Source organism: Myxocyprinus asiaticus, chromosome 1 (assembly GCF_019703515.2).
Source record: "Myxocyprinus asiaticus isolate MX2 ecotype Aquarium Trade chromosome 1, UBuf_Myxa_2, whole genome shotgun sequence".
NCBI classification, from domain to species: Eukaryota; Metazoa; Chordata; class Actinopteri; order Cypriniformes; family Catostomidae; genus Myxocyprinus; species Myxocyprinus asiaticus.
This window is the reverse complement of record NC_059344.1, coordinates 14,567,385-14,585,262: the sequence shown is the minus strand read 5'-3', so window position 1 is coordinate 14,585,262 and position 17,878 is coordinate 14,567,385. Positions and strand designations below refer to the sequence as shown.

General features: G+C 38.4%; 1 protein-coding gene across 2 annotated transcripts; it reads left to right on the top strand.

The window, feature by feature from the left end:
• Positions 1 to 937: 937 nt before the first annotated feature.
• On the top strand, positions 938 to 17,878 carry e2f8 (E2F transcription factor 8). Of its 2 annotated transcripts, none has more exons than XM_051704334.1 (14): positions 938 to 1,221; positions 2,243 to 2,312; positions 2,550 to 2,801; positions 3,707 to 3,863; positions 3,957 to 4,268; positions 5,108 to 5,269; positions 6,216 to 6,353; positions 6,534 to 6,737; positions 9,038 to 9,122; positions 9,207 to 9,666; positions 11,301 to 11,618; positions 11,768 to 11,903; positions 12,322 to 12,644; positions 16,873 to 17,878. In XM_051704334.1, the coding sequence occupies exons 2-14, from the start codon at positions 2,250 to 2,252 to the stop codon at positions 17,032 to 17,034; spliced, it is 2,772 nt and encodes a 923-aa protein (XP_051560294.1). In that variant the 5' UTR covers positions 938 to 1,221; positions 2,243 to 2,249; the 3' UTR covers positions 17,035 to 17,878. The 2 variants fall into 2 exon arrangements, with proteins under 2 accessions (XP_051560294.1, XP_051560289.1); XM_051704329.1 differs by having other exon boundaries at positions 2,243 to 2,333.

The window sequence follows — 17,878 nt, the reverse complement described above, 5'->3', positions numbered from 1 at the left end:
TGTCCTGTGTACATCTATAAATGTCTGGTTTGGTTCAGCCACCAAATCAGACATAAGGAAACTACAATGGACAGTCAGGACTGCTGAAAGGATTATTGGTGCCCCCCTGCAAACCCTCCAAGATCTGTACATCTCCAGAGTGAAGAATAATGCAGGTAGAATCACTCTTGACCCCACACATCCTGCCCACTCCTTCTTTGAACTGTTGCCCTCTGGCCGGCACTACAGAGCATTGAGCGCCAGGACACCCAGGCACAAGAACAGTTTTTACCCTAAGGCCATTTACCACATGAACAATTAAACTGCCTCAGGGCTCCCCCATAGTGCAATAATGTAAATAAATATCTCATGTACACATGTAAATTCACTCATATTTAATTCAATAAATGTATATACCCTTACCTTGCACACACATTACCACTTGCACATGTACATATGCCATTCTATTTATATGACCTATTATTTGTGTCTATTTATACTCTAAACTTGTTTTATATTCTGTGTCTCACTGTAATGTTCTGTGTGCATTTGTTTCTCCTATCACCCCAAAAAATTCCTTGTATATGTGAGAACACTTGGCAATAAAGCTCATTCTGATTCTGTAGGATTTGTGATATATATATAGCACAAACATTACATTGTCAATATCAGCAATTACTTCTGTATGTCGTTTTGTTGTGCATTTGAAAAATAACCTTTAAAATAAACTTGATAAGTACTAAATCCTTTTCTTTCATGAGAGTATATGTACCCTTTGAAACTAGAGGGGGGTCGTTAAACAGATGTTTACTGATGCATCCAGGACCACGTACACCCTGGATCACCTTTAGGTTTTTACCTCCCAGCCAGACTGTCCTAAGTCTAACTCCTCCCTCAGTCTGGGTTCCGCCAGCTGTGATTGGTGAAGAGACGTACGGGGGCGTGGCGTGAAGTAGCGCGCTGTGTCCAGTAACTTGGCGGGACAAATGGTCAGACTGATCAAATTAACTTTTTTACTACTTTAAGTTGGTCGCATAAAACTTTTCGTCAGCTATGCCTCGATAGCAGCCTCTTATTCATTCACGTCTACGTTGATGTGACGAGTTAATTCACGGTGGTAGTGTTTAATCCGTTTTTCTCTGTAGAATTGTGAAATATTTATCTATGAGGAAATCCTACGGATATATACAAGCACGTCTGGATTTGAGCTGAGTAGTATGTGAAAGTGGCACATTTCTCTGGGTGAGTAGTGTTTTATATTTTGTCATGTTTGTAGTTTTAGTACATGGAGGCAAATGTTATTTAGGATGGGATGTTATTTAGGTAGCTGTGAGACTTGCTGGTGTCATGCGTGTTTGACTTAAAAAAATAAAAATACTGTGTGTTTGGCTAAATTCATCATAAGCAAACATTTCCCCTTTATTATGTATTTTACTTGAATCAATATGATAAATTTAAGCCACAGACCGAGTTGGCGGCTGTTGGAGGACTTGAACCCGCGCTAACAAGCTATGAAACTACCAGTTTTCGTGTTATGAACAAATATGGCTGTATTCTTTGTCTAAATACACTCGAATATTCCGATATAAGCACATGTTTGGACAATTATGTAGTAATGCTTCTACAAATTGTATTATTAAGCATGTAAGCAAATGTTAACTGTAGCTGCCGGTTGGTGCTCTAGTAATATTTATGTGTGACTTGAAACTGAGATGTTGAAACTGGTTTCAGTAAATAGTGTATTTATTTTAACTTTAAGTTATACTAAAGGTGGACCACTGTTAGATTGTTTTGGGGGCTTTTGTCAGTTTCATTAGTCTAGTAAGTTCCGGGTTGAATCATCTGCAGTCGAGATTCCGCGCCAAGATTTAAAAAAGTGTGGAGGCGCGCGGGACACGGTGAAGTCCCGCCTCCAAGCGCCGTGCTCATTGGTCACTGTCCGTTAGGGGCGTGTTGTTTTAGAAATTCTCCGTCAGGATTCGATGGAACGCTTGTCAGTTATCGCTAAGCGCACAAACGCAATACTGGAATTTTAAATCAAAATACTTTTTTTGATTTATGCAGATGTATAAAAATCTGTTAAATGACAAAATTCAGTTTTAGCTGAGCCAGACGTTGTTTAGAGTTACAACTGAAACAAATATTCACGATGCTGTCTCCAAGATTGTATAATGCTGTTAAGAAACGGTAGGGCTCGTTAGTTCATTGTAAATATTATTGCAGATGGACGTTGTAACGTTGCATTGTGTGTTTGATTCTTTAGGTGGAAGATGAACAGCACATTACCAGACGAACATAAGGTGGTCAAGAAACCTTTAAAAAGCCCACTCAAGGCAAGATCAACAAATGAAAATGTCAGTTATGTATATTTTTGCGTAAACAAATGTCACCTTGTTGGTTATCTTACCAAAGTAAATAGGATGTGTTTACTTTGAAAAACATACAGTACGTCAGTGCTGTAATAATCTAGCTACCTGCAATCATTTTGACAGAAATCTGCACTGTCTTCGAAGAAATAGTTTTTATTATGAGCATGCAAATCTAATATCCATGTCTTTTCTGTGAAATAGGGGCATGTTTTTGTGGAGCCACAAACACCATTAAAAAACTCAGGGAAAGCTTCAATATCTGAAGCTGCATTATTGGAGAGCCATAAGATCATGGGACCTCTGACAACACCCACTAAGGGCCATGAGGCCCCATCCAGTGAGCCTTGGACGCCCACTTCCAATTTGAAAATGCTCATCAGCGCAGCCAGCCCTGAAATTCGCATCCGTGAAAAAGAGCGTGCTGTGGACAGCGGCGAATCTGAAAACTCACAGGTATCAGTAAAAGACAGCAGAAGAGATTTAATTACACTTCAGTAGCAAATCAGTACTAATTGCTGGGTGAGTCCCACTGGACCAACCTAAGGTTAAAGCAACAATTCACCCAAAAATGAAAATTCTCTCACCCTCATGCCATCCCAGGTGTGTGTGACTTTATTTCTTCTGCAGAACACAAATGAAGATTTTTAGAAGAATATCTCAGCTCTGTAGTTCATTTCAGTGCAAGTGAATGGTGACCAAAACTTTGAAGCTCCAGAAAGGCAGCATAAAAGTAATCCATAAGACTTCAGTGGTTTAATCCATGTCTTCTGAAGTGATCCAATCAGTTTTGGGTGATAACAGACCAAAATATAACTTGTTTTTCACAAAAAACCTGTAATAGACTCTTTTTCAAGAATGAGTACACTTCCTAGCACCATCTCGTGCTCTGTGCATGCATCAAGCACTAGGAAAGTGTAATCGAGCTTGAAATCATGATTGTGCGTAGAGATTTCAATGGCACGATGTACAGTGAACATTGGTCTGTTTTCACCCAAAATTGGTTGGATCGCTTCAGAAGACATTGATTAAAACACTGGAGTTGTTGGAATTACTTTTATGCTGCTTTTATGTGCTTTAAGAAGCTTCAAGGTTTTGGTCAACATTCGCTTGCATTGTATGGATCTACAGAGCTGAGATATTCTTTTAAAAATCTTCGTTTGTGTTCTGCTGAAGAGAGAAAGTTATACACATCTGGGATGGCATGAGGGTGAGTAAATGATGAGAGAATTTTCATTTTTGGGTGAACTATCCCTTTAACCATGTGGCTACCACTGTTTCCTGGATTAAATCTACAATCAAGCAAACCAATGCTCATTTGCCTGTCAGTGTTCATATATTTGTTTTCCTTTCTCACACAGGAGCTTGAGCAAGGGGAGGAGGTCGAAAAGCTTCAAATAAGTCGTAAAGACAAAAGCCTGGGTTTGCTGTGTTTCAAATTTCTGGCAAGGTATCCAAATTACCCCAATCCTGCTGTGAACAACGACATCTGCCTCGACGATGTGGCAACAGAACTGAGTAAGTTGCTCATAACACAACTACAGTTCTTTCAGTCATGAAATCAAATTATGTTTTGTTTGATCAGTCCTAATTGTTGCTATTGTCTCCAAGATGTGGAACGTCGTCGCATCTACGATATTATGAATGTCCTTGAAAGCCTTAGCATGGTCAGCCGATTGGCTAAGAACCGCTACACCTGGCATGGGCGGGCAAAACTCGCACAGACACTTTCTGTCCTCAGACAAGCCGGCAAAGACAACCGCTACGAACAATTGATGCAACAGATCCGTCAAAGGAGCCTAGAGCGAGAAGAGAGAGAGTTCGACTTGGATGGAGAGGAAAAGGAGAATGAAGAATTGGCCAGTTTTGATATGGATGGAGACTCTGGTCAAGCAGAGCTTTTGGGAACAGATCCTAAAACAGGTGTGTGAATGTGACATGTCTGGCACTCTGCTTAAAGGAATACTTCACCCAAAAATGAAAATTCTCTCATCATTTACTCACTCTCAAGTTATCCCAGATGTGTATGACTTACTTTCTTCTGCAAAACACAAACAAAGATTTTTAGAAGAATATCTCAGCTCTGTAGGTCCATACAATGCAAGTGAATGGGTGCTAAAATGTTGAAGCTCCAAAAATCACATAAGTCAGCGTGAAAGTAATCCCTAAGACTCCAGTGGTTAAATCCATGTCTTCAGAAGCGATATAATAGGTGTGGGTGAGAAACAGAACAATATTTGTCTTTTTTTTTTTTTTTACTCTAAATCTCCACTTTAACTTTCACTTTCAGATATGAAAGTGAAACTAAACAGGCTCCACATGAGATGTTCAGATGTGAAAGTGGAGATTTAGAGTAAAAAAAAGACAAATATTGATCTGTTTCTCACCCACACCTATTGCTTATGAAGATACGGATTTAACTACTGGCGTCATATGGATTACTTTTATGTTTCCTTTATGTGCTTTTTGGAGCAACGAATGTCTGATCACCATTCACTTGCATTTTACAGAGCCGAAATATTCTTCCGAAAAAATATGAATTTGTACTCTGCAAAAGAACAAAAGCAATGTTTCTGGGATGAAATGAGGGTGAGTAAATGATGAGAGAATTTTCAATTTTGGGTGAACTATCCCTTTAAAGCAGTCAGTACTGTACTGTATTGTGTTAGTAATGTGATATAAAAGATAGTAGTAAAATTTCCTATTTTGTGGTGTGAGTGAAGCACAGAACACAGATGTATTGACCTTGCCCTTTTCTGTAGCTGCAGCAAACAGTCGAAAGGACAAGTCTCTGAGAGTGATGAGTCAGAAGTTCGTCATGTTGTTCCTGGTGTCCAGCCCTCCTGTGGTTAGTCTGGAGATTGCTGCCAAGATCCTCATCGGAGAGGACCAGGTGGTGGATCAGGACAAAAACAAGTTCAAAAGTGAGTGCCCTATGTATTAAAGGGGTCATGACGTGCCTTTTTTTATTATTATTTTAATGTGTTCCTTGAGGTTCACTTACAATATTACTAAAGTTTTTTGCCACAAAAAAACTGTCAAATATTTGTAAAACATGATATGTGTTTGACCCTCTGTCAGAAACGCTCAGTTTTGGTGCTGTGTCACCTTTAAAGGAATAGTTCACTCAAAAATGAAAATTCTCTCATCATTTACTCACCCTCATTTCATCCCAGATGTGTATGACTTTCTTTCTTCTGCAGAACACAAATTAAGATTTTTCAGCTCTGTAGGTCCATATAATACAAGTGAATGGTGACAAAAAATTTACACTTCAAGAATCACAAATCAAAATGATGAGAGAATTTTCATTTTTGGGTGAACTATTCCTTTAAGGCTTGACAGTAAACACCCACTGATATGATTGGCTCTCTGCTCTTGACCTTGAATTGACCTGCTCTCTTCTTGTTATCTCACTGCTCACCAATACTGGGCAGGGCTATGGAAGTAATAAGGTAAAGTAGGCATTGATGTTTTGTTGTGGAGGTGGTCAGATGCAAATGCCTACCACAGAGTGACATCACAATGTAGAGGAAGTAGAGAACAGGTCATTTTGGCAGCTTGGTTTCAACAAATGCTCTTTTTGCAGTGAGGAGGAAGTTTTGAGTTCTGAAACTTACAGTATGTTTTTATAGTTCAATGAACACTTACATGTCAAAAGATCAATTCCTCATGTCATGACCCCTTTAAAGTTCTACCCTAAATAACAGTTTGGAATTTGTGATTATGGTGACGTTATTATATTATTTTAGTTGGTGGTTAAAAATCAGTTACAAATGAAGCACATAAGTGAAGTCGATCTGTAAAAACTAACTAAAACACATCTGTATTTTTACTGAAAGCCTCATTCTTGTCTTTTTCTGTTGCCAGCTAAGATCCGCAGACTTTATGACATCGCAAATGTTTTGAGCAGCCTAGAGCTGATAAAGAAAGTGCATGTGACTGAGGATAGAGGTAGAAAGCCTGCTTTCAAGTGGACCGGGCCGAATGACTTGCCATCTCCAAAAAGTTAGTGTTCCTTACACCATTGTAATCTTTCACTGTTGTGCATGAAATTTGTTCTGATCACAATCAAAAATATTTTGCTTTAATTTAAGCATTGTATCTTTATTCCTGTATCAAAAAAACATTTGTGTTTGAAGTTGATGTTTCATCATTTACTGTATGTGTTTATGTGTGTTCTCACAGATCTGGAGGTCTCCACTTCATCATCAGCATCAAGGCCTCTGGAGTCTCGGTCCTCCATAGACAATTGTGCTAAAAATCTATTTTCCTCCCCTGGAACAAAACGAGGTTTTACTCGCCATCGTTCCTTGGTCAAGCTGGTCAAGAGCATACAGGACGACCGCAGAAAAATCAATTCTGCGCCATCTAGTCCCATTAAAATGACAGGTGAGCCAACGGGTGAACCAGTTGCTAGTTCTATGTCGATGTCTCTTTAAAGAGCAGTGAAAAAGGATGGGTATCTATGATGATCTGTGTTCAGTAAGTAATATTAAATTGTTTGCAGCTTGTTGTCAATATATTTAGCTGCATGTTATACACTGCATTGCTAGCATTTGTCAAGAACTAAACATTACAGAGGTCCGAAATCATTTAACGGTCATCATCTTCTAGTAATATTTTTTAACTTGTACATAAAATTAGCTAAACATTTACATAAAGTAAAAATGTAACGTTTTTAACTAAAATGAACCTTCAAAAGCACAAAGCACTCAGCACTAACAATTTAAAGTAAAAACATTCCTAGACTTTTTTGCTTTTACTGCAAAAATTAAAAGTTTTTACTAGGGATGGGCATTTTCATAAACTCTGAGTTCACATAAAGTTATCACAGTTTTATCATTTTACATGTTATTATTCAGAGGAAGAACAAACTAGTGGTGAAAGTTTGCTTTTTAAGAGATTTAACACACATTCTTGCCTTTTACCGTATTTTCCGGAATATAAGTAAAAAAAAAATTATATATATCAGCATCTGAAAGGTCCTACAACTTATAGTCTAAAGCGTCTTATATACATTTTTATACGTAATTGATGTCAGCCGAACAAACGCACGCACACCAAAACACAAATGCTTACCTATAAACAGAAGAAAACAGTCGTAGTGACGGTAAAAGCGGTTTAAACAGGGTTCCCGCAGGTCCTTAAAGTCTTAAAATGTCTTAAATTCAGTTTTCCAAAATTTAAGGTCATAAAAAGTTTTAATATGTTAAATCATACAACAGAAGTCTTAATTTATTATTTAAAGAGGTCTTAAATTTGGGAGAGGACAGGAATGGTGATATGACCTAATGTATCAAACTTAAAAAGAATACGATTTTGTGAAATAAATGCATACACTGCGTCCTTCAAAGTGAAAACAGGACTGTTGTATTTTCTCCAAGCACGTGGAGGCTTGTGAGTGTTTTCAGCTGTTGTGGAGCACTTCATAATCATTTAGCCATATCGGAAATTTATGAAAAGCGATTACTAATGATCAACTGTTGATGATGATGATATAGTGTTGAGGAAATATGACAATGTATACTTTTGTTTATACAGGGCTCCAGAATGCGACCAAAAATGATTGATTGCGACAATATTTTAAAATCTAGTCGCCATTGACGACAGTCGGGTTGTGTGCGTTCATATGCGGTTTCCTCAGATATCATCTTGTGAGTTATTGAATACATCTTTAGAGCGCGCACCAGCGTGTCTCGCGCCGCTTTTCACCCGTTCTGTTGTGATGAAGAGCTCGCTGTACCGCATGCAACAACAAACCCAGCGCGAGAGTGTCGTGAACAAATGACTCTATTGAACCAGGTCTTTTTCATGAATCACCCGAAAAGAACCGAGGGTTTTAACTCAGTAGCTCAGGTTAGCAATTTGAATTGATTCACTTTCTCAGTGAATCAGCCATTAGTGAGCTTGCAGACATTTCAAAATAAGAGTCCCATGTGTATTTCGGGCTTCTTTATAATTAAAAGTCCCGTATTGCGTAGCACTTTTTTCTTCTTCTGGTAATTATTGATTAGGATTGGAGTAGCACAATAAACTGCATCTGGGATTTCATTCAAAGTCTCTGGCCATCCGGTAACAGTGAGGCATTATTTTAAAACAATATATATATATTTATATATATAACTTTTGACACTTAGGACAATTGAGGGACTTGTACACAGCTATTACACAAGGTGCAAGCTTTCATTGAGGCTCAAGAAGACAACATACTACTATATGCATACTATACTTTATGTAAATATGTGTAATGCAGTTCTAAATAAAAAAATCTTATCTCTTATATTTGTATAAATTAGGAAAGTGGTGTGAACATTTATGAGACAAAAGGGAATGCAGTCTTATCTTCTCAACTATATATATACTATTTATTAAACCTCAGATTAATGAGTTATCAGCTGTCTTCCTTTTCTTCTGCTTTCTATCTTGTTTCTGAACAGCAATCTAAATCAAGCAATTCTGTGATTTGGCTACTAAAAACATCCATTTGGCTCCTTAATGCCTTAATTTGGTGAAAGATTCAGAGGGAAAGTACAGCATGATCCAGCAATTCCTTTGGCAGGCAAATGCGCAAAGGAAAAATGTATTTGTGATATTCCAGTAGTGTTTTTAATGGTCGACTAGCTGGTGCAGAATGAGATTAGTCATTTACTCGTGCACATCCCTAGTTTTTACCTTCTCTTGTTTAATAGGTGATTCTGCAAATGGTGAGTTCTATGCAAGCAAAATGGCCCACCTTGCTGCCATCTGCAAAAGGCAACTAGATGAGCAGTCCATGTAAGTAAACTTGTGTTCCTTAGAGAAGATCAAAGGACAATGATATATCTGTCTGAGTGATTAACACTTTTACATTGATTATAGGCAACCAAAAAGAGAGGTGTCAGAGTCTCAGAATGGAAGCCCTTCAGTATCATCTGTACTATCTGAATCCACTTCTGCTAGCGATCATCAGCATAATGGGCCTTCAGGAATGCAGATCCCAGTTCTGCCTGCAGGGGCGATCTCGTACCTTCCGACCAAGTGTTCCAACGTCATCCCTGTTCTGATACCTCAGCATCAGACTGGCGGATCGTATGCTGTTTACATGCACCCCACCTCTCTCAGACCACCGCCCACCAGCCTAGCAGTGCGTTCAATGACGTTTGAGAGCCCAGGGAGCGCAAACACAAAAACATCACCCCCTGCCATGTGTAGTGCTAATAAAACCCTCCACCCATCATCACAAGGTCAAGAGCCAACAAGTCCCCAGAACCTTAAACGAGCATGTGGAGAAAAGAGCTTAGAGGGGAGTCCGTCCAAAGTCCAACGGACAGAGCCAAAGGTGAGTGTATATCTGTAAGAATATATCAGAAATGTAATGGTACAGTGTTAAACAAAGTGAAGCTGTTGACTGAACAATGGCAAACAGTGAAACTGGTGGTAGAAGTGTTTGGATAACCTGTTTGGATACAATCATTATTTTTGCAAATAATGTTTGGCAACACAGAAATGACACACTTCACATAAAACATAGTTTTAAAGTCCTTCAATGGGAAAATAAGTAATCATATGAACCAGCATTTAAGCCAGATTGCTAGTTTACTTTGCCCAAACAAATTGGCAGAAACTGACATCATTCAGGGTGTTAAATTGACACCAAATATCTGTACTTTTTGTGCATTGCTTATCTACTAGCCAATGTGGGGGGTAACCTGTAAGACATTTTGGATTTCCATTTGACAAGAAATGCAATGTTGAAAAAAACATTTACAAAAAAACAACAAGTTTTTACATTGGGTCAGTATGAATGCAAAGAGACCTCCATGTTTTTGGTCCATCACAGTTCATTTTGTTGTTGTGTGTCATTGTGTATCCACAATAATAGACTGGCGTGCAGCAACATCTCAGTTTAAAGTATCTACCATTTAAAACACATGAAATCGTATATTTTTTTTAAATGTTTGTGTAAAATTGAGTAAATATAGTGTTTAATAAAAGTTCATTCTTTATTTTTTTATAGCAATTTTATGTGTATGGTATTTACCATAGCTATTGAATTGTGTGATATATCGGCATTGTATCAGTCACCCTGCTCCCTGGATATTGATATTGGCCATTAAAGGGATAGTTCACCCAAAAATGAAACTTTTCTCATCATTTACTCAACCTCATGCCATCCCAGATGTGTTTGACTTTCTTTCTTCTGGAGAACACAAATGAAGATTTTTAGAAGAATATCTCAGCTCTGTAGGTCCATACAATCCAAGTGAATGGTGACCAAAACTTTGAAGCACCAAAAAGCACATAAAGGCAGCATAAAAGTAATCCATAAGACTCCGTTGGTTTAATTCCTATCTTCAGAAGCGATCCAGTTGGTTTTGGGTGAGAAACAGATCAGAATGTAACTCCTTTTTCACATCAGTAATCTCTAGGCATGATAATGATTTCAAACTTCCTGGTGTTGACGTATGCGCAGAGAGCTAGTTGGCACAATAGGAAGTGTAATTGAGCTGGAAATCATGATCACCAAGGAGATTGCTGATGTCAAGATTTATAGTGACGATTTAGTTATATTTTGGTCTGTTCTCAACCAAAATTGGTTAGATCGCTTCAGAAGACAAGGATTAAATTACTTTTATGCTGCGTTTATGTGCTTTTTGGAGCTTAAAAGTTCTGATCACCATTCACTTACATTGTATGGACCTACAGAGCTGAGATATTCTTCTAAAAATCTCAGTTTTTTGTTCTGTATATGAAAAGAGAATTTTCTTTTTCTGGTGTACTGTCCCTTTAAAAACCCAGTGTCGGTCGACTACTGTATAGTGAATTGTGTTATATTGTATGTTATATGAAATAATGAAAAAAAAATTATAATTGGGTAAAAAATATTTCCCACCCTGCCTGAACTTCTTAGCTATGCATTTTATAGCCTATACCAGCAAGGTTGACCCTTTCTGCTGTTGTGTCCTTCTAAAGAGCGCTTCTCCAAAGCTGTGTGAGATTCTCCAAGCTCGTCTTAAGGCCCGTAGAGGGGCTTTTCTCTCTAACCGCCCTTCCGCGAGAGCCCTGCATCTGGAGTTCTCCCAGCCCTCTGAGAGCCAGCCTTCGTCATTGCCCGTCAGCACAGCACCTCTGGAGCACAGCGTGGAAACCTTCCTGGAGAAGGAGGACAAGGTTCAGACCTCAGACAATGAGGCAGGACTGACTCCAGTCAGAACACCACAATCACAGGCCCAGAAACTCAGCGTTCCGATGCAGGATGTGGTGCTGCCCTCTGGACCCATACATACTGAGGCAGGAAAAACACTGCATGTTTTCGTATACAGAAAAACTGTACAGCACCATGTCCAATTAATCTTTAGAATACTTATGTAAGATTGATATAAAACTCAGTGGTTTAGATGTGATTTGTGTTTTCGTAATTCTTCTTGTTTGTTTTTCAGACTTTGATCCCTGCAGGTTATTTGATCCCAATCCCCCAGCAGTCTCTCGTGAGCTTCAGAGATGCACAATGCTCCACTGCAGAGAGCTCCAATGTCTCCACTCCAACTTATAATGTCTACCACACCCCAACAGCAGGTATGCTAGGGCCATTTTGCTTTCTGCCCATTGATGGTGTCTCAAATCAGTTTGGTTCCAGAGACAAATCTTGAGTCAATCACCTGAGCCATAAATGCAATGTGCACTGATCACTCCATTTTGAAAATCAGGGGGGGAACAGTTTAACGTTGTTCAGAGTCCTCCAAACTGGCAAAACATTTATCATAAAATCATGAATTATTTGCAATTTATATTTTGCTTGAAAAAATTCATTTTGCCAGAATAAACGGCTATTTTTATTAGCGGTCAACAGAGAAACTGTTTGCTTGCATAATAAAAGAACTGATCTTTTTTCCCTTTCTTCCTCACTCTTTCTTTCCCCTTTAGTTTTGGTTTATTTGTACAAGACCTTTTCATTAATGGATCAAACGATTACCCGTATTTCGTTCCTTCATAGGTTCCAGACCCGTTTTTCCTCAAGAAGTCACCCCCACCCGCCTCCCTCTCCATCGAATACCTCCTTTCTCTCCATTCCCTCCTCACGGCCATCGTATCCACAGCCCCAGTCCTGCCATTCTCAACTTCACCCTGCAAAACCTAGGTCTTATCCCTGGCACAACCACACCAAACTCTACTCCAGAGCAGGCCAGCCCCTTGCCATCCCCTTACCCAGGCCTGCCGCCACGGGGCATGATCTTTGTGAAGCCCCTCTCTCCTGCTCGAGCTCTGCAACCAGCCTCAATACACGGGCAACCCGTCACCCTCATCAGCATACCCCAGGTAAGTTCACTGAATGCTAGGGAGGTGCTAATAAGGAAAATTGGTGGGGGGCCTGGGTAGCTCAGCAAGTATTGACGCTGACTACCACCCCTGGAGTCACGAGTTCGAGTGACTCCAGCCAGGTCTCCTAAGCAACCAGATTGGTCCGGTTGCTAGGGAGGGTAGAGTCACATGGGGTAACCTCCTCGTGGTCGCTATAATATGTGGTTCTCGCTCTCGGTGGGGCGCGTGATAAGTTCCGGCCTCCACACGCGCTACGTCTCCGCAATAATGCGCTCAACAAGCCACGTGATAAGATGCGTGGATTGACGGTCTCAGATGCGGAGGCAACTGATTGAGGCGGGTCACTACGCCACCATGAGGACTTAGAGCACATTGGGAATTGGGCATTCCAAATTGGGGAGAAAAGGAGAGAAAAAACTAATTGGTACCATAATGATAACGAATAAGTGGGATGATATATAGTAAGCCAGTCATTATTGTGAAAAAAGAAAACAACAGTCTGATCGTACATTATTGCTGTTATTACATGGCTACTTGACAAATAAATGAATAAGCAAACATAGAAATATTGATTTGAGATGAAGAAATGTGATATGAGAGACTTGTAGGAAATCTGTTGCCTGAGACAATAGTCAATTATACAGTGTAGTGGTCATTATACAAAAATATTCAACTTCGACTGCAAATTTTTAGTCTAAATAGGAAAAAAAACGATTTTTTTCGCAATCTTCGTTTGCACAATCTCGATATCAACTCTTAAATCCCAAGAACGATCATTCACTCTATGTGAAACCCTCTACAATGCGTAAATCACACATGTTCGACCAAATTTCACGTAGTTGAAAATGGCAAGTGGAGAAAACGAGCCGTTGATAGAGAATCCCCCTGCGTTATTCAGGTCTCCTGTCTAGAAACATTATCTTTTTGCAGTCAAATACAACAGCGATGGTTAAAAAATCATTTACAAAACAGGCACTGTTTGCAGACATCGCTCGACATGAGTGCTGTATACTTGTAATACATCGACATATGATTATTTATGCAGAAATCACTGGGGAAAGATAGCGCACAGAGCCACAGATGAGCCGAAACTGCACACACTCCCTTTGTTTTTAAGCAGGCACTCAGTGATGATTCAGACAGGCATAAAACAATAACTTTTAAAGCGATTGGGGTGTTCATTGCCAATGATATGTTTCCGCATAAGATTAAAACACTTGAGCCGCGTCACAACATCCCTTGTATCCATTTTAATAGCAAAGTTCCTTCTATAGTGATGTACAGCTTCTGAATATTAAATATATGTGCAGTAGAGTTTGAAATGCATTTTATGTCAATGCATGTAGCATAATATTGTAGTAACCATGACTGCTGTCACCATGGTTTTCTTTGCAGAAATCATGGTTTTGATACAGTTAACTATGGTTTTACAACAGTAATACTGTAGTTTCCATATAGTAACCGTGATTACATTATATTGTAAACATGACAGAAACCATGTTGATTTGTGGTTACTATGTTTTTACTACAAATACCATAGTTAAACTATGATTACTGTAAAACAATGATTTTTATTCAGGGCAAACCTGTTGAAGTGTTTGTTACCAAATAGAGTATTCTTACTTTGGATTTGGCAGTAATATTTTTTAGTTCTTTTTTTGAAAAGTCCTTGTGGTGGCGTAGTGACTCGCCTCAATCCGGGTGGCAGAGGACAAATCTCATTTGCCTCTGTGTCCGAGACGTCAATCCGCGCATCTTATAACGTGGTTTGTTGAACGCGTTATCGCGGAGACGTATCACGTGTGGAGGCCCGCGCTATTCTCCGCGGCATTCACGCACAACTCACCACGTGCCCCACTGAGAGCGCGAACTACACATTATAGCAACCACGAGGAGGTTACCCCATGTGACTCTACCCTCCCTAGCAACCGGGCCAATTTGGTTGCTTTGGAGACCTGCCTGGAGTCACTCAGCATGCCCTGGGTTCGAACTCGCGACTCCAGGGGTGGTAGTCAGTGTCAATACTCGCTGAGATACCCAGGCCCCCTCTTTTTTCTGTACATTGCAAATAACGAACCATACCGAAACAGTGACCCTAAAACTGTGATACAAACCAAAACGTGAGAAATTTGAACCATTACACCCCTAATATTCATACAGTATATATACTGTAACACAGTATATGCATTAATATATATAATATTAAAAAATACATATTTATGGATGGAACACATAGATTTATACATTTTTAAAAAGATGAAATGTGACCACTATGATGAAAAACTAATGATAAAATATAATTTGTAAAATTAATATTTTCGTAATGTACCTAGTAAGAAGGTCCCCAGTAAAATGTAACAACACAATAGACATTATAAATGAAATATACCCAAATGAATCAATATTGAATCAAATCGAGAGCTTGTGAATCCCAATCGAATTGGATTACAATTTCTACACTTTTAATAAAATTATTAATTACATGATATGTCGATTAATTAGTCAAATTAATCCCAATTGAATCTCAACATATATAAATATTAGCAAAAATGTATATAAATATTTTTAAAATAAACATTATATATATTCTCTAATAACAATAATTAAATATATATAATGATTAAACAAGTTTAGTTATACTGTTTATAAATAAATATAATATATATATTATATAAATTCAGATAATTAAAATGCATAAAAAAATTTTGTGGCAGACAATCACAAAAGGTGACGTTAGAAGGCAATACATTGTCACAAATCATTGACCTACAGTCCACAGAAATTCATTTTGAAATTGTATTTGTCAGTCTGTCCATGATAGATTTATTATAAGGGCTTTTCTAAAGATGCATCAAAGCAGACATGCCTCAGACAGATGCTCTTGGAGCGTTTCTCTTTGGTTGCATTGCATCATAAACAAAGTTTTTAGGTCCTCGTGTCAAGTTAAACGTTCTGAAGTCCTTGCATTTGGAATTGAGCGCCGTCCATTTTTTATTTTTATGTAGAAACGCATCCTCATCTTGTGCTGTCGCTAGTGTCAAGCAAACCTGAGTGTGGCCAGAACCCTTCTACCAAGGGGGAGCCTAAACGGTTAGGAAAACAAAGCATAACGCAGGAGTTACACTAGCGAGGAGACCAGAGTCTTTGGAGGAGATGCATGAGTTCACTGAATAAACTGATTTTGTGAAAAAAAGAGCTTGTTTCTGTATCAACTGTCCACCAATCTTCAATATGTCTTACACTAAAGAATCCTTGTGGAGTGAACCATGTGCAGAGTTTACTTCCATAAAATGTTTGTTATTTTAAGAGAAGTCACGGACAATTGTGCGACAGTTATGTATCAGTTTACGGCTCAACCCATTCATTTGAATGGTATCTGCAAACTGTGATTTACTGGCATAACACTCTGAACACCGTTCATTGACGTCATGGCTATTATATAATTGGCTTAGAACACTCACGTGATCCAAGTTGACCGTTTTACTCTCTCCTATGGTAAAGCCGTGGAGGTTGATATCTCCAGGTAAAAGAATCTCTGGTGTGGTTTGCTGTCTGTACAGCTGCGCATTGCCTATACAGCTGGAGTTTCACTTACTGCCCCCTGTTGAAAACAGTTTGTACTTCAAGCTTGAATTGCTCTGATTGTAGGAATGTTCGTTATAATGGTCCGAGGACACGATGAATAGTGTTATTTTTTTTATATAATTAATAGCACCAAATTATTGAGTTTATTATTTCTATGTTCGGAATAGAACAACAAAATGTCCACTATAGGCATGCATTAATAAAGAACTTTTGGCGGATACCAATAATTATTTTTATGTTAAGGCAAATAACAATAAAATGGCCTTTATTTTATATATATGGATGTCTAGATTAATTATATTAATCTAGAATCTCACATTGTTTTAAATAAGGCTGAATCTGGGCATTCAATGTTTAAAAAAAAAATCATCAAAATGTCAAGCAGTCATATGTATCAGGGATGGCATGAGGGTGAATAAATGATGAGAGTATGTAGTATGTACCTATGTCATACTTTGACATTTAAAATGAGTTTTTCTATTGCTTAATAAGAATTCAGTTAATCTGTGATTGGTAAACAAAACAAAGTCTGGCCTAATTTCCAGGTCAGTTTCTCAGACCCTCCCTGAGTTTGTGTGAAAAGCCCTTTTGTTTTGTTTTGTTTAAGCAGTCATTTACATACTTATTCTCCTTCCTCCAGGCTTTAGTAACCACACCCAAAGGCAGTCAACCCCTCCAGCAGAGTTTCTTCCACACCCCCATCTCCTTCTCTACTGTAACCAACACCACAGCACCTCAAAATATCTACATCCCTCAGAGAAAGCTCAATATAAGTCCAGAAGACATACGAGGAGATTACTGAGGACAACCACGCCTGCAGTCCTTATGCTGCTAAAAATCACAGTTCATCTGTTTGAGCCATTGTGTGTGTGAGTGAGTGAGTGTGTGTGTGAGTGTGTGTGAGTGAGTGAGTGTGTCTTTTGATCAGTGTTTTATGTTTCCCCTTTTTCTATTATTTTACTATAGGGTCTGCATTAACTTCATGTGTATCTGTGGTTCTCAATGCTTTTCTCAGTGTTGAGACTTCGATGAAGGCAGGACAGCATGCAAACATGGTGCTATTCTTTAGCAGGAAGGCAGTTCAGGGTTTATCTAAAAATAAAAGCACAATCCAGGTGGCCTTTCAAAATGAGGTATTGCCTCAAAAATGCTGTAAATGCATGGTTAGAAAAAGACGAATGAACAAAAAAATGGTGCAAAGAATTGTATTAAATAGAAATCTAATTTCAGGGATTCTAGGAATTGCCAAACCTTTAATTGTTTATAAGAACCACAGAATATTAAATTGCCATACTTTGGTATTGTTATGATATATTAATATGAGAGAATGTTGTTAGATCTAGGGTGTTATGAAATATTGTAGATGTATTTTATGTTAATGAAATGTAGTAATATTTCAATCTGCACATCATTTATATAAGCTGTCTCCAGTACAATCTGGTTTCTATGTAATAAAGATAAATGAATGTGCACTAAAGATGCATTTACTTTTGTCTGTCACTGTTTACAGTTAATTGAATAAATAAGGGAATTTATTTCCCTATTATGTATTCCCTAAATTTTCCTGATATTCACAAACAAGTTAGCACTAGCATTGAGAAGTCTGATTCATTTTAATGATACAGTTCCAAAGAGAACCGGTTTAA